Consider the following 24,108-nt stretch of genomic DNA (forward strand, 5'->3'; position numbering starts at 1 on the left):
TTTGATGTTGTTCTTCAGTATCCCAATTTGCAACCATATCTTTACAGAGTTCACCTTCTATCCATGAAGGTTTAACTCGAGACGTCCTTGCATCGCTAACCATGCCCTTCATCCGGCAGTTACAAATGCTGTTGAAATGTTCTTGAACGACACCTGTTATCAATGGATCCCAGGTGTGAGTTTTCTACATAACAAAGAACATTAGAAAGAAATATGTCAGTGAAAACAAGCAACAAACAAAAGTAGAAAACAGGTTACAGAGAACACCGCAAACTCCATGAAGTATCTCTCTTTTCTATTGGGAGGCACACAAGTCCAAGTATAATATGGACCATCGAATTTGTTTGTAAAAATCTTGGTAACCTTCCTAACAAGTTGGCCTTTTTGTCCCGATCAAACCTCCACACACACATGTAAACAATGATAGTTAGAAAGCAACAAGAATCAAAGACAAACAAGTACCAAACATATTGTCGAACCAAAGACAAACATTACCAATTTGTCTTCTCCCTAAGACAAACATATTGTCCAACCAAAGACAAACATTACCAATTGCTACAGACTTAAAACAAACTAAAGCCACAAACATTACCAATTTGCTACAAACGAGAATTAAAACAAAGCAAAGCCACAAACATTACCAAGTTGTATTCGGCCTAAGACAAACATATTGTCGAACCAAAGACAAACATTCCCTTATGCTACAGACGAGAGTTAAAACAAACCAAAGCCACAAACATTACCAATTTGCTACAAACGAGAATTAAAACAAACCAAAGCCACAAACATTACCAAGTTGTATTCGGCCTAAGACAAACATTCCCTTATGCTACAAACGAGAGTTAAAACAAACCAAAGCCACAAACATTACCAATTTGCTACAAACGAGAATTAAAACATGTTTTAGCCACAAATATTACCAAGTTGTATTCGACAACGGTGTGGGAGAGAGAACAGTCGTAAACTTCTCACGGCCAGGCATCGTAAGCAGAGCAGTAAGAGATTGCAAAGTGTCATCCTGGAGTTGAGGCTCAACATCGTATGCATCGACTCCGGTAGACCACAACTCTTTTAACTCATCAATAAGAGGTTGGAGAAAGACATCAAGACTAGCTCGCGGATGGTTTGGACCAGAATTCAGAATTGTAAGAAACAAGTACTCAACATCCATGCACATACCAGGGGGTAGATTATATGGCGTCAATATCATTGGCCATAATGAATGGTGACGAGACATCCCAAATGGATTGAACCCATCAGTACACAATCCCAAATACACATTATGTGGTTCTTCAGCAAATTGAGGATTTTGTTCTTGAAAATACTTCCACTCCACTGCATTAGACGGATGACTCATTTCTCCCACCTTTGCTTGGTGCTCGGCATGCCATCGCATTGCTGCTGCAGTCTTGTGACTCTGATACATTCTCTTCAGTCTATCACCAATGGGTAAGTACCACATACGACTATATGGTATNACTTTGGTTCTGCGTCGGTCATTCTTAGGCTTCCATCTTGGTGCATCACAAAACAAACATTTTTCTTCCTTTTTGGCATCTTTCCAGAATAACATACAATTGTTTATACAAACATCAATTGTATGATATGAGAGTCCTAAATTGCGCATCAATTTCTCTGTCTCTTAATGAGAACCCGTAGCCTGGTTTCCCTCTAGTAAATAATCACTCAACATTTCACATACTGAATCCACTAACTTTTCACTCATATTATAATCTGTCTTATTTTGCATAACTCTAGCAGCTAAAGATAATTGTGACTGACCTTCACGACAACCATCATATATTGGATTTTTTGCACTTTCTAACAAGTCATAGAATTTTTTTGAATGGTTAAGTATTGGTTCTTCTACACTCTGATAACCCCCATCCCATTGATAGTTATCATCATAACCCACATTAGAAGGAAATGCATCATTCACCATATCCACATATCTATCTTCTACTACATTACCCACTTCCTCACTCCCACTAATAAATGTCAGATCAACAGTACTCGTTCCTATATCCATATTAATTTCTTCCCATGCTTATACCAAACATAATAATCTGGTATAAACCCATAACTAAAAAGATGATTCCAAATTCTAGTCCCTAGAAAACGCTTCCCGTTTTTGCACCTACTACAAGGGCAAAAAAACTTTTCCCCGTTTTTTTGTGCAAAAGGCTGGCTATTTGCAAATTGCATGAACTGCTCCATCCCGGCTCTGAACTCTTCTGTAAAAGTTTCCGTCACCTCATCGATTCTCTTGCACATCCACTCTCAGAAATTACTATAATTGTAACTTCCTGACATTATTATAAATCTCTATGATCTCGTTTTTTTTTGTGTTGCTTTGTGTTTCTGTGAGTGAGAAAAACGATTGGTGAGCTCAGTTTATATAGACATATTTAGCGACTAAAAAGTGACTATATTACGTAGTCACCAAATATAGGTACACCTACTCCGAAGGCTAAAAACGTGTTTTAAACCAACTTTTAGTGACTATTTTGTGACCCGCCGAAAATGTCGCAAAATAGTCGCCAAATTTACGACTACACCAGCAACTACTTTTTAGTCGCTAAATTAGCGACAATTTTGTGACAAATTTTTGCGATCCGCTGAAAATGTCGCAAAATAGTCGCCATTTAGCGACTAAATAGTGACTATGTAAGAATAGTCATAAAACAGTTGCAAATTAGTGGGTAATTGGTCGCTAAATTTAACGACTACGAATATAGTCGCCAATCATAGTCGGAAAATTGGTGATTTTTTGTAGTGTTAATGGAATATTACACATAGCCACATAGGTTTTTTTAGAATCTTTCACTTAATTAGTAGATCTATTAGTACAAACGCTATTAGTATTCTAATAATTAAATATAAGTTCCAGCACGTGATGACATAAGTGGGGTTTATTGAATAATGAACTTTGATTCTTGGGGGTTCTCGAAGATATTTTGAATCAAAAGGAATATCGAATAATATACGAAATATTATATGCAATAAACAACATTTGTAAAGCATCTTAAGGATTTGGTCCGTATATATGCCGGCCAGAGACCAAGATAAAAAGTGTCGATAAGAAGAGATGCGAAGAGTCTCTTATTCAGGCTAAATCCGAATTCTGATCTAAACCCATAAAATATTGCGGTTTTCTCGATCTACATATATTTCGAAGCATAAACTATATAGTAGTATGTTTTTAGCCATTTTTCATTGTTGTAAAACTCGATTTTTACAAATAAAAACATCGCCGATAGAACTACTTACAAATTTTTACCATATGTATTGTTGATAAATAATGGTGAACTATCAAGATTATTGTGTCCCATATGATTGCACGTATGTTGGTTCTAAACTTCTAATTATATTAATTGAATCAAAGCTCAATACAAGTCTAATGATTTGTTCAATACAAGTCTAATGAGTTGTAGCTAGGTAGATAAATAATTTCATTACATGATGAGGACAAAGTATTTGGTTGGAGAATCCGCCAATAGAGAGACATGTGTCGGATAAGATCGAACACGTTGATGAAATCCTTGAGCCGAAATCTAAAACAAATAGATGAATGCACGATTCTTATTAACTCACTGTATGTCGAAAAAACAAATAAATATACACTTTTTGTGACGACTAGTTCAAGTTGGATCTTTATCAGTTTTTGAGCACGTGGTTCTCGTGGTTTGAAACTTGAGTTTTCTTTCTTCTCATAATGTAAAAATCTGATTACTCTTTGTTCCATTGACTTTTTTTTTGTTCAAGCTCGTGCTTCCTGAAATTCATCCACAGTTTTCTTTTTCTAAAGTACACGTTTACTTAGTTTTATGTAACAAAATATTTTTTATATTTAATAGATTGATGTTTTGAGTTGCTCTTTCCAATGTATAGTTTGTTAATAAATTTATGATTTTATATGGGGAAAATGTATGTGTATGGAGCCACTCACGTTGTGACCAGAAAACGGCGCCGCTTGGAGAACGTGGGTCCACTTTAGAACAAAAGTTCAGAACCATTAACTGCGAGTTTCCCCTTTTACTGTTTTAGAAACTGTCCACAAGTGTCTCATTCTTGCCTTCATTTAACACATTCATAGGTCATAGCAACAGATACAAGAAAAAGATTGCCTGCTTTTTTCTTTTTGATGTGTAGATACTGCTAGTGCTATCTCTTTAATATTTTCGTTCTCACGTTTTCATTCTCACCGTCCAAAGAGAGACCTCGTGGTTTTGAGTCCAGCACACAGATTTTTATGATGCTAAAAAATGGAACTCGTTTTAATATCAGCATAAAATGTGATCTGGAAAGTAAACTAAATCTATATAACCAACCAAATATATAGAACTGTTAAAGTTATTTGGTAGGTGAAATGGAATTTTGAAATACTTTTATGTCTCACTTGCGGGTCAAATCTTAGTTGTTTTGCGTTGCCTACTTCTCCTCTGATTATTTTAGTTAAAACAGTCCAAAAAAATCACATTTGGTTTCAGCACGACCGTCTGGTTTTGGTTTGGTTCGGTTCTTCTATCAAAAAGATGAAATCCATGTTACAAAAAGGCAAATCAAACCAGGTTCATAAATCAAAAAGTGTGTACCATCATTCCTGATAATCAGAAGAGATCCAAAGGATATGTTTTTGATCAAGAAGAACAACAATTTTTCATATGACAAATTCCTCCTATTTGGAAACCTCTAAACGATACATATATTCACCAGGGAGTTTTCTCAAGCTTATTGATCCCTCTGTAACTTCAGTTGGCACTCTTCAGCCGGGCAATGAGCTCATCCTGCAAGACCAGTCAAGTTACATGAGAGCCTAGATAAACAAACCAGATTGAGGAGCTCCAAAAAGTTTTAACAGGGATTTCAATTAAAAAGATGGACTTGCCTTTCTTCCTTTAGTTGGGAGGCCTTTCTCCTTGAGAAGGGTACGGAGCTTCTCTACAGTCAAAGACTGGAAGTCTTTTTCGCCAGTGCGACTGCTTGATCCTTCTGTGCAGATCAAAACATATTCTATTTTAATCCAAGTAACATGTGATCTTCTTGAATATTAAATCAGATGCGATTGAAGAACAGAAGAGGTGACCTTGTCTAGATACATTAGCAGCTCTCTTAGCTGGGTTTCTGTCGTCCAGAGCCCTATTTGCAGCCCTAAGATTAAGAGAAATTAAAAGATGAACAAACCATTTTGGTGTAGCCATTAGGAGGAATAGACACAATTCTCATAACAGTGTAGAAGTTTCAGAATTTGTAGTTAGTATTCTCATAAGAACAAATGGAGATGAGATGTGATTAGTAACCTCTTTTTAGGACCATCTTCAGCGGTTCCTTTGGCCTCTTTCGAGCTTGATTCGCCTTTTTGTTTCTTTAACAAGAGAGATCTGATAAGTATATTCTGCAGGTTTGTTTTGACATCTTGTCCTTCTGTATATATGACCAAATGACAAAGTAAGATTACTTTTATCAGACAAGAGTTAAAAAAAAGCAAAATTTTCTGAAGGAAACAAGTTACTGAAATGCATCTGATAATCCGGCAACTCCTAATTACTTATTACACTGTATCCAATTTCTCAACCAGAGAGAAAATGAAAAAGGAATTACTTTAAGAAGAGATTGCTGCAAGAAACTGTGTCTAAGAAAACAATGCAAAAAAAAAAAACAAAATGGGAGCTTTTGGATAAGTAAAATACCTGGGGGAGATGTGTCATGCTCACAAATGTAGACCCGTAAGCTTCCCTGAAACCCTTACACAAAAGAAATTTACTAACTAAATGTATCAATTCAGCATCAACAGCGATGAAACAATTTCATGAAAAGATTCACTCGCCGGGCAAGCTACCAAAAATCTAAGATTATGCCAAGTAAACTGCATTCACAGGAAAGATAGGAAGGATCTATCAACAACGAAATTGTCAAACTAGAGAGTGTAATCAAAGTGCAATATAACGGATTAAAAAAAAAAACCAAAAGCATTTCATTCCGAGTCCAACTTTTTATGGCAGCACATCGATACAGACTCAAAGACATCTCTGTTTTCAACTTTAGTGAAGTACAGTTAAACAAGATAAGATCGATACTCAAGAACTGAAGCAGTCAATTCATATCATCATCATCATCATCATCATCATCATTACACAATTCGATTACAAAATCTCAAAGCTTTTAAAGCAACACAAATCTTCATGGCACTGGCAAAATCCAAAGAAAAAGCAGAAACTTTTGAGCATACTACAAGCATAATAAAGTGTGGGAACCTTAACTCAAAATCTTCACAATAACCCATCAGACTGATTACATTCTACCCAAAAAAAAAGAAAACAAAAAGATCTGGGAACTAGAATCGAGTGAGCAAGATCTGAATCATCAGTACCAATGATTTATTTTATTATTTATTTATTTTTTTTTCAAAACCAAATTTGAATAAGCATAATAACAAAAGCCAATCACTTTCTTCAATCCAAAAATCCAGAATAAAAAAAAAGTAGGTCTTAAACTAGTAACAACAACAAAAATTGGCGGAAAAGAGTTAGTTAGTTAATTCGAAGTAAATATTACCGGATTGGATGAGACCACTGTAGAAGAAGACAAGAAACCGCGTGAAGGAAGGTCAGTCAGAAACTTTGAAGCAGTTTCATCAGAAGCTTCAGGTGGCTGCGACGATGACGCTTCCATTGCCAAAATCCACTGATAAAACCCCTACCCCAGGCTTGATGATTATGAACCGAGAAAGAGAGAAGGACGAAGAGCAGAGAGAGCGAATCCGCTAAGACAAATTACAGCGAGAGAGACAGAGAGTCGCCGTGCCGAATAATACCGCGATTGCGTCTATTCGACAGAGATATGGGCCTTACTGGGCCTTAAAAATGTTTAACTACCGATACAAGGTTTCTTTTTCTTTTGAAGTGTTTGTTAGTTAGTCGCCTAGCTGCTTGTTAAATCCGATTGATTACAGATTATACTATCATTTTGATCTATACAACAAAAGGTAAATCTTTGAGTTTGCATGAGATTTTCAATCTCTACAAACCTATCATCTTGGTGAACCCTTAAAAAAAAACATATTTCTCTCTGTAAAATTACCATATTCGTAGCAAGACTCCAACAAAAAAAATTCGCCATAACATAAATTAGAATATGCTGCACATTAGATTATATATATATAGTTAAGCAAGTCTGCAGTTTTGTTTGCTGCAATAACTTATAAGTTAAACAGGAAGAACAAAAAGAGACTTTTTGTTTGTTTGTTCTCTCTCTCTCTCTCGCTCTCTCTTTCCAAGTAAGCCATTAAATCACAAACAGGCTATATAAGAACCAGACACTTGCAAAATTCAACGCAGGGTCGATGATGATTATATCTCTCAGCTTCTGGTTCCATAGCTCAACTGCACAGCATTGTACACAGGTATTGCAAATGTGTTAAGAGTCAAAAAAATTGTGCAAAGTTTTTGTTTATGAGTCTCAAGAAATGAGACAGAGGATATAGTAATTGAGAAACAATATATACACTAGCATTAGTAATTTAGCATATTTGATGAAGATAGCTTGGATTGATGAAGCTGATACATAACTCTAGAACAATCAATCAAAGCAAGCTCATGAAGAATCTTAAAAAATCCTAGATACTCTAATTCAACAAGCTACATTGCTGCAACTATGCAACAACAAGCTACATTGGTACAATTCCTCTTAAGACTAATCAAAGCAAGCTCATGAAGAATAATCCTAAGAACCCTAGATAACCGAATTCAACAAGCTACATTGCTTTCAAATTATAAAATTGGCTTACCCCTGGCTATCGAGATTTCCATGGCCGCTACTTCCTCCACTTCCATAAGACACATCATCACCGCCACCGCCACCAGCTGAGTTCTGCCAAACGCTTTGCCATGCCTGAGAAGGAGGCTGAGCATAAACACCGCTAGGATCCATCGCCGGTCTTCCAATCATCATACCTCCAGGAACAGCCGGTTGTCCCATCGGCGGATAATAATACGGAACACCACTCGCGGCTTGAGGCACCATACCTCCTCCGAGAGCCGCCGCAGAAGCAGCATCTTCCTCCTCCTTGATCTCTTCCCTAGGAACAATATCAACAAGGAAATCGAAGATATCGGTTCTAGTAATCGCAGCAGCGATATCATTCTTCTGAAGCGTACGGCGTTTGTTCTCCTCAGCGTGAAGCCAAGATCTAATCGTTAGCTCAAGGATGAAAAGCTCACATGCTTTAGCGAATAGAATCGGCGCTTCCGCGGAGATCATACGCACATCTTCGTCAGCTTTCATGATTTTTTTGATCCGAGCTAGAGGAAGCTGATGGTTTTTGAAATCGTTCACCTGCTCGATCTCTTGTCTCTGGTAAGTCCAGAACATTTGAAGCTGTTGTTGTTGTTGTTGCTGGAGGAGGTGGTGGTACGTCGCTCCTCCTCCTCCTCCTCCGGCGATGATTGATGTGGATCCAGATGGAGGAGGAGGGATTACGGTCGTGACGGCGGAGTTAGGAGGATACGCGGAGGTTGGTGGTGGTGGTTGGTTGTTGTTGTTGTTGTCCATTGGATCTATGCGATGTGATTGGATCAAAAAGATCAAAAGAGCGTTTTAGATTGTTTTCGTCAAATGGATTGGAGTAATAGTGGATAAGGTAGACAGCGATGTAGCTGATTTGTTTTTCTATTTTTATTACTCTTTAAAACTATATATTATATAGTTTCATATAACGACATCGTATCAATAAGTTCCATAAAACGTCGCCGTAATAAAGCGTGTTCGCTGCGATGGAGGAGAAGCAGGACTCGACGACGACGATGACGACACAGGAGCTGGCGATGGAAGGAGAAAAGCATTTGGAAGAAACGATTGAAGCGGCGTTTCAGATAGTTTCAGCTATGAATGATGAGCTTTGCAATCCTTCCTTGTGGTCTACATCAGCTACATCAAGTTCCGCCATGACGACGACGACGGGTTCTAATGGCACGGCTCTTGTTTCCGCCGATGCGGCTGCGAGTGATGAAACATCGCATCATTCGGAATCTGGTGGTGGTGGTGGAGGAAGTGGGAATAGTGCTCTGGATGAGGCGAGTCTTCGATATAAGAACTCAGTGACTTCGCTTCGTGCTGTTCTTACTGCGATTCCCAATTCTCAGAAGGTATTATTGAATACTGAAAAAGCGGAGATCTTCAAATCAATGATAATGTGATGTTACAAACTATTTTGAGAAGTATCTTGTTCTGAGATTTGTTGCTGGACTGAGGAAATTGGAATTTCTAGGGCTTGTTTGTAATCAGTAGAGTAATCTAACACCGTCCTGCTCCAATCATAAGTGCTAGTAACAATGTTATGATTAGAGTATCTTCTTCTTCGTTTGTTGTGAACTTCCCTACACCTATGAATGAGAGCTTTTTTCAGGTTGGTAATCATAATTTTGTTCAATCTATTACAGGCAAAAACATCTGAAATGGAAAATGGTTTAGGATCTCCTGAAAGTGAAAATGAAATTGAAAATCTGGAGGAGCAAGCCTTAAGTCTCAGAAAGGTATTTCTACACCTCTTTCACTATTCTCTCATAGTGTTAGTTTGTTGCTAGTGCCATATTGGTATTGGTTTCTGTACATTGCAACTTACATAGCATTGAACTTGATTCATATTCTGTACTGTAGTACTAACTACTAAGTGTTCTTTTTTCCACGTTGTAGTATATAAGTGTAAGCATCATTAGCTTAAGCAGTTCTAGAACCCTGGAGATGTTAATAATTTCTTGAATACCTTTTAGTCATCTGTTAGTTTGATTTCTATGTTAATAACCTATGAAAATACCGAAACTTTTGTGAATGCAGGAAATTGCAAAGAAGAATGTCCATGTCAAAGAACTAATCGATAAATTTCGGGAGCTCATAGCAGATATCTCGACATGGCAAAGCCCTTGTTCTGTTTAAGTTTACTTTTTTTGTTGACAATAGTGAGATCAGTTTAGATAAGATTCGAAGCCTTGTTCTTGAATCCTTCATTGATGTATTAGTTATCGGAGTTATTTTGCTATTTTGTTTTCAAGAAACCAGAAAATCTCAATGTTACTTCGTATATAAAATATTTCAGACAAAATCTTCAAAACCTGCGTCTGTATTTCCGGTTTTGTTTGTATTGATCTGTTAAAGAAACACTTTTTGTAGTGTTTTTGAGAAGTTAACTTCCGAATCTTTTAAGATATGCCATAAAACCAAGACCAGCTACTAACGCTGCACCAGCCGCAACTCCACTATAAGCAGTAGCCCAAGCGTCTGACTCTACGTACTCCATTGATTCTGCTGATACTGCTGCTCTTCTCCTTCTTCCTTTGCCTTCTCTTGAATCATCCAAATGTAATCTCAGACTCTACAATTTACAACGATCCAATCATCAATTCAGCAAGCAAAAGGTGTTAATGTTCTTCATTTATATCAAACATAGGTGATAGGTTTTAAAGCAGGAGGAAAGCTTTTTTTATTTACCTTCCAGCCAATTGATTTTGCATGTTCTATGGCTGCTTGAAGGTCACTATCTGAAGCCAACAACACTTTATCGTTGTCTTCATCTTCATACTGCAGATAACCATCATTATAACATTTAGGAACTGGCAAGAGAAGACTTAGAAAATGATTGCGTCATTGTCTTAACAACAAATGTTTACATACCAAAATTTGGGGTAAATTATCTGGATCGATATCATCCCCTACCCTCTGAATGATCGCGGTTATCACTTCTGTCAAACTCCGAGTGTCTGCAATTTAAGAACCAATCCAATTGAGTAAACGCAAGATTATAACAGTTTGATTGACGAACAAGAACCAAGATTATGTGTACCGCTTATGAATCTGTGTTTTCTGTGCCTTTTTTCTTCAATCTTGAAAGAAAATGTATTTGCAAATGGGAAAGATTTCCCTGTCTCAGTTTCCGAAGCAACTTTCATGGAGCTCTCACTGAAACAAATTGTTTTCCAGTCAGTAAAACCACGGTTTTGTTTGAAAAGATACTCGATTATTAGTGTTTAAGCAAGACTAGATAATAACCTCCTTGAGTCCTCGTCGTCCTCATTAGGAGACAACGCCATTGCTGAATCCCAAAACTTTTGCATCATTGTGTTTGTTGCCTCATTATCTATTCCGGCAGTAGTTCCAGCCTGTACACGTCAAAAAACATGTTTCTAGAAAACAGTGGCTTTGCTTTAAACGAAATAATTTACAGAAGTTTCAAGAAGCGGGAGTTACCGTGGCAACAGCAGCGTGAGTGACATGGATTACATCGACAACTGCAACTACATCTCCTTCTGCAATCAGAAACCCTTGTTATTTACATATGTTAGCCTTTTTAGTTTTCGCAAGACTTTACAATGAAAACGCTTCAGAATCTTAACCTTTGTCTGTAACGGGAAGATGTAAGAATTTTCCCTCGTGCATGATGTGCAGCGCTTCAACAATTGGTGTGTCAACTATCGTAGATTCTGGATTCTCAGTCATAACCTGTGCATTAGTGAATGAGAACAAACTAAGCTCAAGAAATTGAAAATTGCTCCATCACTAAACTGGAAATAGGTATCTAAGAGTTAGAAAATTGATTCAAAACTTAAAACTAGAAACTTCAATAAAACAAGCCAGTGAGTGTGACAAGGAGAATTGTCTTTAAGCATACCTTTTCAACTAGAGTCTCAGATGGAGGTAAATTTTCAGCCACGACCCGCATCAGTATATCCTTGGAACTAGATAAATGGAAAACAAAACTCTTTGAAAGTTAGTGATAAGCATCCAAAACAAAGACAGAAGAGTTTAGCCAACGCATAATCTTAGTTCAGGACTGCGAATAAATAGGAGCCTAAACAGTTCTGTTCGGTATCAAGGAATCTAATTTGGTACATGTGGTTTGGTTGAGTTGGGATTTTCTTGCTGTTCCAGTAGGGGTATACGAGATGCCTATCACTTGGCTTATATTATATAGTGTCTGATTGGAAGTTAGTACAAACACTTGAACCGGGAAATGGGATGAATGTAACGCTTTCAGAATCTATAGGCTAAAGGATACAACTTCAAAAGCTTTCAGAGAGGAGGAGAACTCACGTAAATATTCCTCGAAGCTTGTCCTCAATCATTACAACTGCACAACTTGACTGAAATTCAACCATCTTTTTAGCTACTGTCAACACTGTATCGGTCGGTGAGACTTTCAAAACCCTGAACAAAAACCAGTGTTAAGTTAAAAAGCACATAATTGATGGGAAAGAAAACAATACAACCACTCAAGATCGTAATAAGAATCTAATTAAAAAAAGTAGAGATTACCTACTTTGTATCATCTGGTATAATTGTGGATAAAGAAGGTCTAAACATCCGGTCTCGTAGCGTTTCAATGAAGGTGTTGGGAACTACATGAAAAAATCAACATACTAGACGTTCACAATCTGATAAAACAAGAAGCAAAAGAGAAAATGAGATGACTGCAGGACAGGGTTCAGCTCCTTGCCCACCTGAAGTGTTTGTTCCCCAGCTTTTTTCAACACCTTCAACAGCAGCAGCTATTGCCTTACCTTTCTCAGCGGCCCTCTCCATACGAGCAATTGCATCATACAGACACTTTGCTATATCTAATAAAGCAATAACTTCACCATTTTCAACAACAGGCAGATGTCTGAATTTTCCTGTAGTAGATATAGCCTCATTAAGGATCCATACACAGGGATCAAATGAACATCAGGTTTCTCTAACTTAAAAACAATGAGACAAACCTTGGACCATCTTTTGGAGGGCTTCAACAGCAAGTGTTTCTGATAGAACAAACATAGGGTTCTTCGTCATAACCTTGGAGACAGGTGTTTCCTCGACATTAAGTTCCTGTGAAATCACTCTTGTAGCTATGTCCTGAAAAATGCCAGGGCAAGATGATAAAGTCACCATTTCCTTCCAATGTGTTATATTTTTAATAACTTTTTACAACGCTTGGAGGCAGTCACAGTTAGTGAGATACCTTATCAGTAAGAATCCCACAAAGCATTTCATTAGAGTCAGTTAACAACAAGGCATCAACTCGTCGTGAAGCCATCCTTTTACAAGCTTCATATATAGTCGTTGTTGCTGGAACTGTAAGAGCTTTTGATAGCCTTAACCGTTTAACAGTTCGCTCGCCTCCTGTTAAACCCCTGATCACAAACCCCCCAAAGGCATCAAACATTTAAAGAAGATCACCAAAATCAAGGCCTAGAAACCAACATCACAAGCTAAACGTTCTGGGTTAATTGCAGTATATAAACACGAGACTTACAAAGGGGAACGAGAAACAGTGAGAGATCTGCGGCCAGTGTCGGGAAGTCGTTCGCCAATATCCATGGATTTCTTCTTTCCGTGCAATGAAGCAGCAGTCGTAACAGATAAGCTCCGTCTTGATGACCCGCCTTGGTTTGCCATTTTCTTCTACTGTATAGAAAATTCAAACCCTCGGAATCGTCAACGCTTACCGAAATCGATTTTGATTAAATTAAATGTCAAATGATTGACAAATTCGAATAAGGAAAGTTCTGTGAAAACGCAACGATTCAAGCAAAAAAAAAAACACTAATAAGAAATCACAATTTACCAGGCGAATTCGTCGGGGTCAATTAGTGGATTGTTCTGGGATTTCTTATCAAAAAAAATTGAGCTGAAACGAAGTTGGGAATCCTAGTTGCGTTTCGTAGATGCTCTCTCTCCTTTCTCTCAAATGTTCGTGAGAAAGATAACGGCAAGAAGGAAAACGACGATTTCCGAGAGAGAAAAAGGATTCTCCCGGGAAAGTGATGGGAAAATGAAAAGGAGAAAGATGATTTTTTTTCTTCTTCTTCTCTGTAAAAACGTGTTTTTTTATTTATTTTAATTTTGTGCTTTGCCCCCAATCGGATTCTTTTGATTTCGATGCTCTCTCTAAACTTGGAGTTGGACGACGCTACCTTTTTTTTCTTTTTTCTTTTTTTTTTTTTTTAATTTGGTATTTTGCTTCTTATTTTGGCAATATATTGATGTTAAATTATTGATTTATTGACAATTCTATCCTCTGTTTATAAACTAATGGCAAGTAGATCAGAGATTTGTTTCTCATTTGGCAAGGGGTGGTATAGTCATTTATCTATTTATGGTCATTATTACACACGAGTTGATTTGATACTTTCTTTATTTTCTTTTAGTAATTACTAATTGGATTTGTCTTTACTCTTTCTTTTTAGTATTTGGATTTTTTTTGTCTACGACAGTAAATTCAAACTGATTTTTTCTTAAATAAAACAGATAAATTTTAATTAGAGGATTAAAGAAACTATATTCTATCTGGATAAAAACGTGTAGATTAAAAACAAAATGAAAATCAAACTATATCCACTCTGTCTGTCTCATTTTTTTTTAACTGTATCTAAACTTTCAAAAAAAAAAATATTTGGAGTCTTATAGACCAAAACAAAAGAAAACAAATAAATTCCACAACAATTTTGACCAAAAAAAAAGAAAGAAAATAATTAATGTCACAACAATAACCAAAGATTTGTTTTAATTAAAATTAAATAAAATAAAATAACAATAAACAAGCTTTGATAGCTAAGATAGTATACTGGGCCGAAAACTTAGAAGCCCAGCCATACCAAACACACCCAGCTATAAGATTCACGATGTTCGTAATATTCTCCCTCTAAATAAATTAATATTCAACTAGACCTAATGTAAGTCCACGTGGACACCAACAATTGGTTCACCAGACCATTAGCTATCACATCACACGAGAAGCTTCGTCTCTAAACAAAACACCAAAAAAAAACTCCAGCTCCTTCCCCACTCTCTCTCTCTCTCTCCAAATTTTTGCGTTTAATCTCTCTCTTCTCTCTCTAGAGCAAGAAGTTATGGCGGATTGGGGACCAGTGTTGATCGCCGTGATCCTCTTCGTAGTTCTATCGCCGGGACTACTTTTCCAGATTCCGGCGGGAGGTCGAGTTGTCGAATTCGGGAATATGCAGACCAGTGGCGCCTCCATTCTTGTTCACGCCATCATCTTCTTTGGTCTCATCACTATCTTCACCATCGCCATTAACGTCCACATCTATTCCGGTTAAACTTTGTAGCCAGAACTAAACCGGTTCTGTTTGGGTTTAATTTTGATTGTATGATCTGGATTCGTTTGTAACATTCTCGGATTTGTGAATATAATCAAAAGTTTCTTATGATATACAAATCCACTATTATTTTTTTGGGATCTTGTATCAATTTGTGTGGAGTTTGTTTGTGATCTGGTTTAGTTTTTAACTGCTACTTGACTTGACACAATAATAATTACGAAAAGCTGATAAGGCTTAGTAAAACGACGACGTTTGTATAACCTAATTGGGCTTATAGAGCATTGGCCCGTTAAGAAGCCCAATTTGTATCACGTTCAATTTCAGGTGAATCTTTCGACGACCACTCTCTCTCTTTCTCTCTTTGCAAATCCTTGAAGAAATCCAAAATCCATAGCAATGGCGACTTCAATAGCTCGACTTTCTCGGAGAGGAGTAGCTTCTAACCTGATCCGTCGTTGCTTCGCTGCGGAGGCGGCGTTGGAGAAGAAGACGGAGGTGCCTAAACCGCAATTGACGGTGTCGCCGTCGCCGGATCGGGTGAAATGGGACTACAGAGGCCAGCGACAGATCATTCCTTTGGGACAGTGGCTCCCGAAGGTAGCCGTTGACGCTTACGTGGCGCCGAACGTTGTGTTGGCCGGTCAGGTCACAGTCTGGGACGGCTCTTCTGTTTGGAACGGTGCCGTTTTGCGCGGCGATCTTAACAAAATCACCGTCGGGTTCTGCTCGAATGTTCAGGAACGGTGTGTTGTTCATGCCGCGTGGTCCTCCCCAACAGGTTTATTGCTCTCTCTTCTCTCCATATTTTTCGAAATTTGTGTTCTGAAAATATAATTTCTCGTATGGAATCAAAGACAATGTTGATTGGGATTTAGGGTTTTCTTATTCAGTTATCAAATGCTTATAAAAAGGGTGTGAAAAACTTATACGAGTATGTATGTAAATGCGTAGTTCTTTAGGTGATTAGTGCTACAGGAATCAAGAAACTGGACTGATGATTGAGCTTAATAACGTGAGTTGAATAGATTAGCACGGTAGGTACTACCACAAATGATCACCTTGTGTAGTAGCACTAGGAAGTTTCCTAGCAAAAAAATTATTGAAAACAATGTCTCAGTGTGGTTCTCTAGTTACTCGTGACTGAAAATGGGATTTTGTGATGATGATGTGAGCTTGTTTTCGATTTTATGATGATTAAGCCTGTGAGCTTCTCTTTGCTCCAAGGTTGAAGCGAGGGTTCATGTCAAAGTTTTGAATAGAGAGACCATCCTTGTTTGACTAGGCTCTGCAGAATTCTCTACGAGGACACGAACAGTATCTATTCAATTATGTTTCTGGTCACGTTGATGAAACTACTTGTTTATCATTTGAGGCTAGAGTATTTCTTGATTTTGCTTTACAAATTGCACTGAATCTTGACTCTTTTCTGCAGTTCTTACTTGTGATATGATAAATTACATATTTTGATAAATTATAAATTACTTGTGATATGATAAGTTACTGTATCTACTTTAACTTTTCAGGATTACCAGCAGCAACAATTATCGACAGGTACGTGACAGTGGGTGCATACAGTCTTCTGAGATCATGTACCATCGAACCAGAGTGCATCATCGGGCAACACTCAATACTAATGGAAGGATCTCTGGTCGAGACTCGGTCAATCCTGGAAGCGGGATCAGTTGTGCCGCCAGGAAGAAGGATCCCGTCAGGTGAACTATGGGGAGGCAATCCAGCAAGATTCATAAGAACCTTAACCAACGAAGAAACCCTAGAGATCCCAAAACTCGCTGTGGCCATCAACCACTTAAGCGGAGATTACTTCTCTGAGTTCCTACCTTACTCAACTGTCTACTTAGAGGTAGAGAAGTTCAAGAAGTCCCTTGGAATCGCCGTTTAGAAGCTTCTGTCGTCTTTTTCGGGTTTCACTTTCGTGTGCTTATCTATCGTATCATGAGGCTCTCTCTCTCTCTCTGCATATTGCAATAAGTAGCTGAAGAACATCAAAACAAGTCCGGCTCTATTTCTTTTTGGTTATCAAATGTTTGTTTGTCTTCTCGTTTGTTTTGGGTTCTTTGTAAAATTCCATTTACAACTGATTTTGGCTGGATATTGTCTGAATGATAATGGCGACCACTTCCGGTTATGTTGTATGTGAGCATAGCAAAGATTTGCTGAGATACATAACTATAAATACATAAACAAAACAAATAAATGAACTAAATTGTTTTTACTTATTTGGGTTAGATCATTGAAAGGAACACTTGAAACGTTTTGACATTTCAGTTTGACAGAATGAAGAACTTAGGGTCAAACTTATGTAATAGATTTTTTACTCAACATGAGTTACTTTTTGAAAACCATTTAACATTCTTCTTCCGTTGCCTATAGGGTTATAAACATATAACTCTTCTCTAATTAATTACGTAAATTAACACCTGTTTGTTCTCACTCTATAAATTCTAAGATTCTCCACATAACCAAATCATCCAAGCATCAAAGTGAAAAGAAGCAAGACCAATAAAAGAAAGAAAGATATAAGATTTGATTAGAGAGATGGAAAGCAAAGCAAGAGTTATGGCCTCCTTAGTCCTAGTTGTAGTCGTATGTGCCTTGGTTTTGATCACTCCAGGAGTAGTAGCTCATGATCAGAAACCGCCGCAACCAAAATCTCCACCGAGTTCTCCTATCGATTTAGAGAAATGTTGGTCATCTCTCTTCAACGTCAATGGATGCGTCCTCGAGCTCTTCAAGTCAGTTTTCAGTGGCAAATTTGGAAATGTTGGAGTTGCGTGTTGCAAGGCATATTCGGCAATTGATGCCAACTGTTGGACTCATATGTTTCCGTTGAACCCGTTCTTCCCACCTCTTCTTAAAGACAATTGTGCACACATCGTTCCCAATTTGCCCGCACACAAGTGAAATCGATAAGAAAGTGGATCATCATTAGCTTAAAAATTAATATTTGTATTCATGTTCTAAGTCTTATTATGTCATGTCAACCCCAATACTTTTTTATATATAGAATCTATTGATTGAGCTAGCTTTTACTTGGACAACTAAACTCTATCTTGAACCTACAAACTTCGATTACCATAAGAAAAATAAAGTAAACCTAACAAAGTGAAAATTATACTTTGCAGCATTGAAGTTTATAACCAACGTACACGTGATGGGGGAAGTTTGTGAAGTTAATTAGAGAGGCAAATTCATATGAATTTACGTTTGAATTAATCTGCAGCTGTAAGCCTGTAATTGTATCTAGTGATCACTAGAGACAGTAATAAAATTAGGTTTTTTTGGGTACTATTGACATTATCATTAGTTACCGTGGAAAAGATTTTTTTCGCATTTTTCCTTACCTTACGATGACGATTCGACGTACAATCAGATAACTCATAAGAATTTCACTTTTAAATCGGTCTAGCTAACTTAGCCTCATATACCTATCATATTCTATCCAGCACATAAACTTGGGACCTCCTTTAGCTACCTTAACCGGGTTTGGAACTAAACTCCTAAACCAGAAAGAGGTTACGTGTGTAATACAATAAATCTATAGAGTAACTGATTCATATATATCTAATTAGTCAGTAATTAGTGATGTAGTTCTCACGTTTGAAAACTGAAACAAGAACACACATTATACTACAGGTTAGTCAATTTAACTCAACTTTACTTTTATGTAATAGTTTAATTCATTAAATCCAAACATAAGTTGCATCTTGAAACGGGAATTATATTAATAGTGATTCGTAACTCTTCTATTTATTGCAATAAAAAACTTTTTTCAAGAACCTATAAATTCCAAGTTTTTTCGTAAATCCAAATCCATCCAAGCATCTAAAAGTCTAAAGGAAACCAAAACAAAACTAGAAAAGAGAAAATAAGTCTTAAATTAAAGGACTAATAAGAAAATGGGAAGCAAAACCATTGTCTCGATAATCTTGGTTGTATGCCTTTGTGCTGCTTTTTTTGTCGTTCAAGGAGTAGCTCAAGTGCAACTGCCTTCATTGAGTCCCGGGCTTTTCCCTCCCGGTTCACCTATTGATCTGGTGAAATGTTGGTCGTCTCTTTTTAACGTTCAAGGGTGTGTGCTCGAGATCTCCAAATCAATTTTCTCTGGCAAGTTTGAAAACGTTGAAGGTGCATGTTGCAAAGCGTTCTCGACTTTAGACGCAAATTGTTGGCCTCACATGTTTCCCTTGAATCCGTTCTTCCCACCTCTCCTCAAGGACAACTGTGCACGCATCAACTCCAACTTACCTACACACAATTGAAAGCAAGAATGGTTCTTAGTCTCTACGCTTATAGTTTAGCCGTTGGCCTCGAAGTCTGATAAGTTTAAATGTTATTTATTTCTCTGGCGAAGTGTGAGGTCATTAAGAGAGGTCTCTAATTAAAAGGTTTTTTCTCAAAAAAAGTATTCGAAATTTTTCTTATTTATATCTCTTATGAGTATGACCTTGATCACAAATTGATTAGTATAACCAACTTGGTGAAAACAGTGACAACTGTTAATCCAGTTCATATTGTTATATATCAAGAGTTTAATTGGTAACCACATTTTAAAAAGGAGGTCAAATTTGAAGAAAGTAATGTTACCAATTAAACCTAAGATCAGTCAAAGATGATGAAGGGTTTTTACTAGTCAACTAAAAGATGAGGTTAAAAATAGAAGTTAAGAATTTGTGTTGACCAAAAAAATTGCTATGACACAATAATCGGCCACGCATTATATACTAATTCCAAAATTTGGGAAAATTATATATCCTTCCTTTCAAATATCTATTAGATTAGTCAAAGTAACAATGCAGGTAATCCCCTTAATATAAAAAGGAGAGTCCGAGCTCTCTAGATCATCACTTACAATCTAAATCATTTGTAAACAAGTGACAACAACAACAACAACACAAATTATTGAGAAGAAACAAAAAATGACTCACAAGCTTGTCTTCGTAGTCGCCCTTATTGCACTTTGTATGCATTTCTCTTCCCTTTTCTTTTATTACTTTTGAGTTTTACTTTCTAGTAACCAAAAGTAATCATACCTCTCGCATCATCATTTTTGTTTTTGTTCACACTCAACGCCGTTGTAAGATCATCATTGTAATGTGTTGAGACTTGAGAGTTATGGTCATTTAAATTTGGTTTCGTTACTGAAATTGTTGTGTTTGCTTTGTTTTGGAAAGGTTTTGCTTTACGTGATGCAAGAGAGATGCCTAATGAGGCAACGGTGCCGTCGGAACCTGGTTATCCCCCGCCTGGTCATGGGGGTCCTTCGCAGCTTGGTCATGAGGAGCCGTCGCTACCACCAGTACAGGATGATAAGACAGAGATACACAAGGGGAACCGGCCGTCGCCTCCACCACAAATGATGTAAAAGAATTGACAAAAGTAAACTGATTCGTCAAATGTCTTCCAGGAAATTATCTGTATCACTTGAAATAAAAAGAGTTACGTAGTTAAACTTATCAATCTCTTAGCAAACAGACACCTTAACTAAAAAGTATACGAGACAATAAGATATACTGAACTATAAACGTGAAGACATCTTCTGATGCTCACTTCTTTCTTTTCCTCTCCATCCTCTACGAATAAGCTGCGTCCGATCTCACTGTTGCAGAATATACCACCAAATGGTAACTCCGGGAAATTCTCCAAAAACGGTGAGCAGTCTGCATTTTGACGACCAAAGAAGGAGTCACCGCGTCTGCTACCAACAAAAACAAAACCTCCAACGACTTCAGGCTTATTCGGCTTAGACTTGAGATTTCTAAGATGAGAAGATACAGCATTTAGTGATGCTTCAGCCACATTGAGATCAGGGAGGTATACTTGGAAATAGTCACCGGTTCTGATTTCAGCACCATTGACTAAAAGATCCTGCTCGTCAGCTCTGAGTAAACAAACAAAAATAAAAACTTAGATGGGTCAAAAGGAACTGATTCATGTTATGAAACTTGTGAATCTTATTACCCAGTTACTTGATGATATACAAGTGAGGCCATGATCTTTGGCTTTTCCTCCAAACCAACTGAATATTTTCTTCGTTTTATTACTCCGAGATATGGATCATTCTCCCATATCTGGTTTCCTAACTGTAATTTAAAGTCAGTTTTAGTAACCAAATTCTAGAATAAATAAGAGATTGGATTCAGATGCTTACAAAATCATTTATGTCATCTAAAATTTGATCGCCATTAAGAACCTCTGCTTCTCCTCCTCTTTTGGCAGTCAGAAGCGTAGAAGGACATCTAGGACGGCGACTAACACGGACATTAGCCGCCTTGTACCTCAGATCAACTGATGACATTGCTCTTGATATTGCAGCGTCAAAGTGAATTTTTCCAGCCTCTGCTTCATTTAGTTCAACAAATGCATAAAGACTTGGGTAAAATGAAAAGACCAAATTTCAGTCGGAAACACATAACAAGCACAGCTTGAAAGAAAGATGCACAAACTTACGAGCGGTTCTGTGTTTATCTCTAGCAAAGATTAAACCTGCGAGAACTCTGCTATCATCTTTGTGCAACTGAACATTTCTTGGTTCATTACCACATTTGTGTAGAAACTCGCCAATTTGATCACCCACTATAATAGTTTCTGCAGGCATGGCATAATCTGCAATGCAAACAAGCTTCATTAACAAGTTTCCAAGCACAGCAATATCTATATATTACCACCATCGTAGTTCTCATTTTCAGAGTCTAGCCAGAGCAAAAGAAGTGAAGAAAGTAGGTAGGTAACCAACCAACACAAAAGAATGAAATGTTTCAAGAAATAGTTAGTTTGGCCTTTAATAGATTACACTTGTCATGAAGTAACATTGAAATGATGTACCATAGCAGTATTCATACAGTTGCACAAAAGATATACACATACCCAGTTTATGAAGAATAGGTTCTGTGGCATGAGTATCCTCCTACAAATTCACCAACGCAGCATGAAACCACAAAAAAAAATAGCCATGAAACTGAATAAAATCCACAAGTATAACAGAAACGGAAGCTAGAAAAGTATAGTTCACCCCAAAGAGTATAAGACAGGCTGGTGCAGCATGACCTGAAACCACGGATACATAATTTCTGATATCCATCACAAATTTGTCTCCTATATCCGCTTCAGATTCCTGCAAAAAAAAACATCAACAATCTCAGTCTACCTATTAACATGTCAACTAAACAAGACGTTCACTTAATTGTAATTTTTGTTATATATGTGAAACTATGACTTCCTTTATTTGCTTCATATAACCAAATGAAGCAAATTCATTGGAGACTAAAATAACTTAGCCAGAGAACACAAGCTCTATGGAAAACACTGTTTAGAGTTAGAACATTTCAAGAAATTACCCTTTTTGCTTGAATTACAGGAACAACTTCGACTTTGATTCCTGGTAAGTATCCAATCGTCAACAGTATAGCGAAATTTGCAACAACGGACAAGCCATCATCAGTTGTAACATGATTTTTAACCTGTAAACGTGATAGAAGTTGAACATAAGCTAAAAATTTACAAAACAAAACCACGCAATACAAAATGATAAGAAAACAATAAAACCTCTCCAGGATTGTCATTGCATGCTTCTTTTCCTAAGATTCCAGCAACAACAGATACAATAATAGGAACCCTTGATCCCACTCTTTCAGTTATCTACACCATGCGCATTATGAACAACATTAGAACGAGTCAAAAGAAAATCAAAACTGGACCTTATTGAAATGATACAACAGAGGTCAGAGGTGGAATGGGGAAGAAGGGAAACAAACAAACCAGTGTCAAAGCTTCTTCCATGTTCCCATATGTAATGTTTGCGATCACAAAATCTGGTCTAATTGGCTCAGACAAAACCTTATCAAGTACTTCTTCTCCAGCCCTCTGCATACCAAATCAAACCGTGTCATTCTTTGTTCTCTTTAAGTAAGAAATGTCACCTTCTCAGGTTGCTAACAAAAGTAACAATCTTTTTCAATTTGTCACATTACACTTTTCCTATATTCCAATTAAAACTTTGTGAAGACTTATCAAGAGCTCTAAGAACAAACCATGAAAAAGTTTGAATTTTTACAATCAAAATTTAATTAAAAGACAATATTACGAAAGAAGAAACTTACAGTTTGATTAGGATTACGTGAGAAAGCAGAGACCATTTTGGGGCGAGAGAGGATTCTATTGCAGACGCTGTTCCAGGATCGGTTGACACAAGAAGCGAAAGCAAACGATTTCGCCGGCAACCTCAAGAGAATGTTATGAAGAAGGTCATCGTTCAGGGAAGTGATTAAAACCATATCTATCTTCTTTTCACTCGTTCCCTTTATCATCTTCTTCTTCTTCTTCTTCGTTGAGACACTGTCTTCCGCCGTGAGATACAAAATTTTCTTCCTCCGGCGAGTTTATTTGGGCTTTTTGTTTGTTATAATAAAAGTCCATTGGGCTTTAATAAAAAGGCCAATATTCCAAAACGAATAATGTACGGTAAATATGAACTTGTAATGGGAAGTTATTCGGACATCGATCATTTGACAAAGCAAAACAAAACAAAACAAGAGAAGAAACCCACAAACTTGAGATAAGAAATCTTATCTTTAAATGTGTCACACACTGTACTAGTTTTGGATACAGACACAAAGTATCTTTTTTTTTGTTCATTATCTTTTTTCTTTCCCTGAAAAACAGAAGAATCTTTTCCAGTCTCTCAAAATTTGTTTGATTGTTTCATTGATATGTGTTATTGTATTTTATTTATTTTCTTATAATTGTGTATTTGATTATTTTCTAAAAAGTGTTATGATGAAATAAAGCGACCGCCCTCGTTACTCATTTAGGAGTACATGTTGGATGGTAGTATTTCATTGTATAAGTCTCCGCTGACCTAAGTTATACTGTCACAAACAAAACAAAAAGATCACGTGTAAAATATATGCTATGCTAATCTTTAGTTTAATGTCATCACCTACCTTCACCAATATGGTAAACAAGATTGTTTGAGATTTTTCGTTTATGACTTGGGAAAGTA

At 37.1% G+C, this 24,108-nt stretch overlaps 8 protein-coding genes across 11 annotated transcripts; 4 read left to right on the top strand and 4 right to left on the bottom strand.

The window, feature by feature from the left end:
* On the bottom strand, positions 4,546-6,998 carry LOC104762488. Its single transcript, XM_010485788.1, has 6 exons — positions 6,556-6,998; positions 5,691-5,736; positions 5,301-5,424; positions 5,087-5,151; positions 4,889-4,992; positions 4,546-4,787 (listed from the first exon to the last, which is right to left on the bottom strand). The coding sequence occupies exons 1-6, from the start codon at positions 6,670-6,672 to the stop codon at positions 4,752-4,754; spliced, it is 492 nt and encodes a 163-aa protein (XP_010484090.1). The 5' UTR covers positions 6,673-6,998; the 3' UTR covers positions 4,546-4,751.
* LOC104762487 (nuclear transcription factor Y subunit C-4-like) lies at positions 7,126-8,573 on the bottom strand. Its single transcript, XM_010485786.2, has 2 exons — positions 7,787-8,573; positions 7,126-7,382 (listed from the first exon to the last, which is right to left on the bottom strand). The coding sequence occupies exons 1-2, from the start codon at positions 8,548-8,550 to the stop codon at positions 7,379-7,381; spliced, it is 768 nt and encodes a 255-aa protein (XP_010484088.1). The 5' UTR covers positions 8,551-8,573; the 3' UTR covers positions 7,126-7,378.
* On the top strand, positions 8,548-10,096 carry LOC104762486 (mediator of RNA polymerase II transcription subunit 30). 2 transcript variants are annotated; one of them, XM_010485783.1, is made up of 4 exons: positions 8,548-8,638; positions 8,759-9,143; positions 9,438-9,530; positions 9,832-10,096. In XM_010485783.1, the coding sequence occupies exons 2-4, from the start codon at positions 8,772-8,774 to the stop codon at positions 9,928-9,930; spliced, it is 564 nt and encodes a 187-aa protein (XP_010484085.1). In that variant the 5' UTR covers positions 8,548-8,638; positions 8,759-8,771; the 3' UTR covers positions 9,931-10,096. The 2 variants fall into 2 exon arrangements, with proteins under 2 accessions (XP_010484085.1, XP_010484084.1); XM_010485782.1 differs by having other exon boundaries at positions 8,549-8,638; positions 8,733-9,143.
* LOC104762485 (CBS domain-containing protein CBSCBSPB1) lies at positions 10,056-13,918 on the bottom strand. Of its 2 annotated transcripts, none has more exons than XM_019240428.1 (15): positions 13,592-13,918; positions 13,280-13,428; positions 12,986-13,157; positions 12,747-12,879; positions 12,489-12,659; positions 12,308-12,386; positions 12,082-12,195; positions 11,660-11,726; positions 11,385-11,490; positions 11,239-11,297; positions 11,041-11,150; positions 10,835-10,950; positions 10,666-10,751; positions 10,483-10,572; positions 10,056-10,366 (listed from the first exon to the last, which is right to left on the bottom strand). In XM_019240428.1, the coding sequence occupies exons 2-15, from the start codon at positions 13,420-13,422 to the stop codon at positions 10,178-10,180; spliced, it is 1,635 nt and encodes a 544-aa protein (XP_019095973.1). In that variant the 5' UTR covers positions 13,423-13,428; positions 13,592-13,918; the 3' UTR covers positions 10,056-10,177. The 2 variants fall into 2 exon arrangements, with proteins under 2 accessions (XP_019095973.1, XP_010484082.1); XM_010485780.2 differs by having other exon boundaries at positions 13,280-13,431; positions 13,592-13,917.
* LOC109130648 lies at positions 14,768-15,221 on the top strand. Its single transcript, XM_019240563.1, has one exon. The coding sequence runs from the start codon at positions 14,877-14,879 to the stop codon at positions 15,084-15,086; it is 210 nt and encodes a 69-aa protein (XP_019096108.1). The 5' UTR covers positions 14,768-14,876; the 3' UTR covers positions 15,087-15,221.
* On the top strand, positions 15,414-17,267 carry LOC104762489 (gamma carbonic anhydrase-like 1, mitochondrial). The gene is made up of 2 exons (XM_010485789.2): positions 15,414-15,867; positions 16,613-17,267. Exons 1-2 carry the CDS (start codon positions 15,486-15,488, stop codon positions 16,987-16,989), a joined length of 759 nt encoding a protein of 252 aa, XP_010484091.1. The 5' UTR covers positions 15,414-15,485; the 3' UTR covers positions 16,990-17,267.
* LOC104763650 lies at positions 18,957-19,369 on the top strand. The gene has a single exon (XM_019240261.1). It carries the CDS (start codon positions 19,007-19,009, stop codon positions 19,367-19,369), a length of 363 nt encoding a protein of 120 aa, XP_019095806.1. The 5' UTR covers positions 18,957-19,006.
* Positions 20,496-23,487, bottom strand: LOC104762491 (F-box/LRR-repeat protein At5g63520-like). 2 transcript variants are annotated; one of them, XM_010485790.2, is made up of 10 exons: positions 23,207-23,487; positions 22,866-22,970; positions 22,653-22,745; positions 22,445-22,567; positions 22,120-22,221; positions 21,975-22,014; positions 21,558-21,713; positions 21,259-21,449; positions 21,069-21,190; positions 20,496-20,988 (listed from the first exon to the last, which is right to left on the bottom strand). In XM_010485790.2, the coding sequence occupies exons 1-10, from the start codon at positions 23,411-23,413 to the stop codon at positions 20,592-20,594; spliced, it is 1,536 nt and encodes a 511-aa protein (XP_010484092.1). In that variant the 5' UTR covers positions 23,414-23,487; the 3' UTR covers positions 20,496-20,591. The 2 variants fall into 2 exon arrangements, with proteins under 2 accessions (XP_010484092.1, XP_010484093.1); XM_010485791.2 differs by having other exon boundaries at positions 21,259-21,446; positions 23,207-23,485.

This window comes from Camelina sativa, chromosome 18 (genome assembly GCF_000633955.1).
Source record: "Camelina sativa cultivar DH55 chromosome 18, Cs, whole genome shotgun sequence".
Lineage (NCBI taxonomy): Eukaryota > Viridiplantae > Streptophyta > Magnoliopsida > Brassicales > Brassicaceae > Camelina > Camelina sativa.

Excerpts from the sequence above, each read along its gene's own strand:
- LOC104762488 (XM_010485788.1), bottom strand. The coding sequence starts at position 6,672 with ATGGAAGCGTCATCGTCGCAGCCACCTGAAGCTTCTGATGAAACTGCT. Across the intron at positions 5,737-6,555 it reads CAGTGGTCTCATCCAATCCG|GGAAGCTTACGGGTCTACAT; the intron begins GTAATATTTACT and ends TAAGGGTTTCAG. Across the intron at positions 4,788-4,888 it reads TCCCAACTAAAGGAAGAAAG|GATGAGCTCATTGCCCGGCT; the intron begins GCAAGTCCATCT and ends CTGGTCTTGCAG.
- LOC104762487 (XM_010485786.2), bottom strand. The coding sequence starts at position 8,550 with ATGGACAACAACAACAACAACCAACCACCACCACCAACCTCCGCGTAT.
- LOC104762486 (XM_010485783.1), top strand. The coding sequence starts at position 8,772 with ATGGAGGAGAAGCAGGACTCGACGACGACGATGACGACACAGGAGCTG. Across the intron at positions 9,144-9,437 it reads CGATTCCCAATTCTCAGAAG|GCAAAAACATCTGAAATGGA; the intron begins GTATTATTGAAT and ends AATCTATTACAG. Across the intron at positions 9,531-9,831 it reads AAGCCTTAAGTCTCAGAAAG|GAAATTGCAAAGAAGAATGT; the intron begins GTATTTCTACAC and ends TTGTGAATGCAG.
- LOC104762485 (XM_019240428.1), bottom strand. The coding sequence starts at position 13,422 with ATGGCAAACCAAGGCGGGTCATCAAGACGGAGCTTATCTGTTACGACT. Across the intron at positions 11,727-12,081 it reads AAGCTTCGAGGAATATTTAC|TTCCAAGGATATACTGATGC; the intron begins GTGAGTTCTCCT and ends CCATTTATCTAG. Across the intron at positions 10,951-11,040 it reads GACGACGAGGACTCAAGGAG|TGAGAGCTCCATGAAAGTTG; the intron begins GTTATTATCTAG and ends AATTTGTTTCAG.
- LOC109130648 (XM_019240563.1), top strand. The coding sequence starts at position 14,877 with ATGGCGGATTGGGGACCAGTGTTGATCGCCGTGATCCTCTTCGTAGTT.
- LOC104762489 (XM_010485789.2), top strand. The coding sequence starts at position 15,486 with ATGGCGACTTCAATAGCTCGACTTTCTCGGAGAGGAGTAGCTTCTAAC. Across the intron at positions 15,868-16,612 it reads CGCGTGGTCCTCCCCAACAG|GATTACCAGCAGCAACAATT; the intron begins GTTTATTGCTCT and ends TTAACTTTTCAG.
- LOC104763650 (XM_019240261.1), top strand. The coding sequence starts at position 19,007 with ATGGGAAGCAAAACCATTGTCTCGATAATCTTGGTTGTATGCCTTTGT.
- LOC104762491 (XM_010485790.2), bottom strand. The coding sequence starts at position 23,413 with ATGATAAAGGGAACGAGTGAAAAGAAGATAGATATGGTTTTAATCACT. Across the intron at positions 22,746-22,865 it reads TGGAAGAAGCTTTGACACTG|ATAACTGAAAGAGTGGGATC; the intron begins GTTTGTTTGTTT and ends CGCATGGTGTAG. Across the intron at positions 21,450-21,557 it reads AGATAAACACAGAACCGCTC|CAGAGGCTGGAAAAATTCAC; the intron begins GTAAGTTTGTGC and ends AACTAAATGAAG.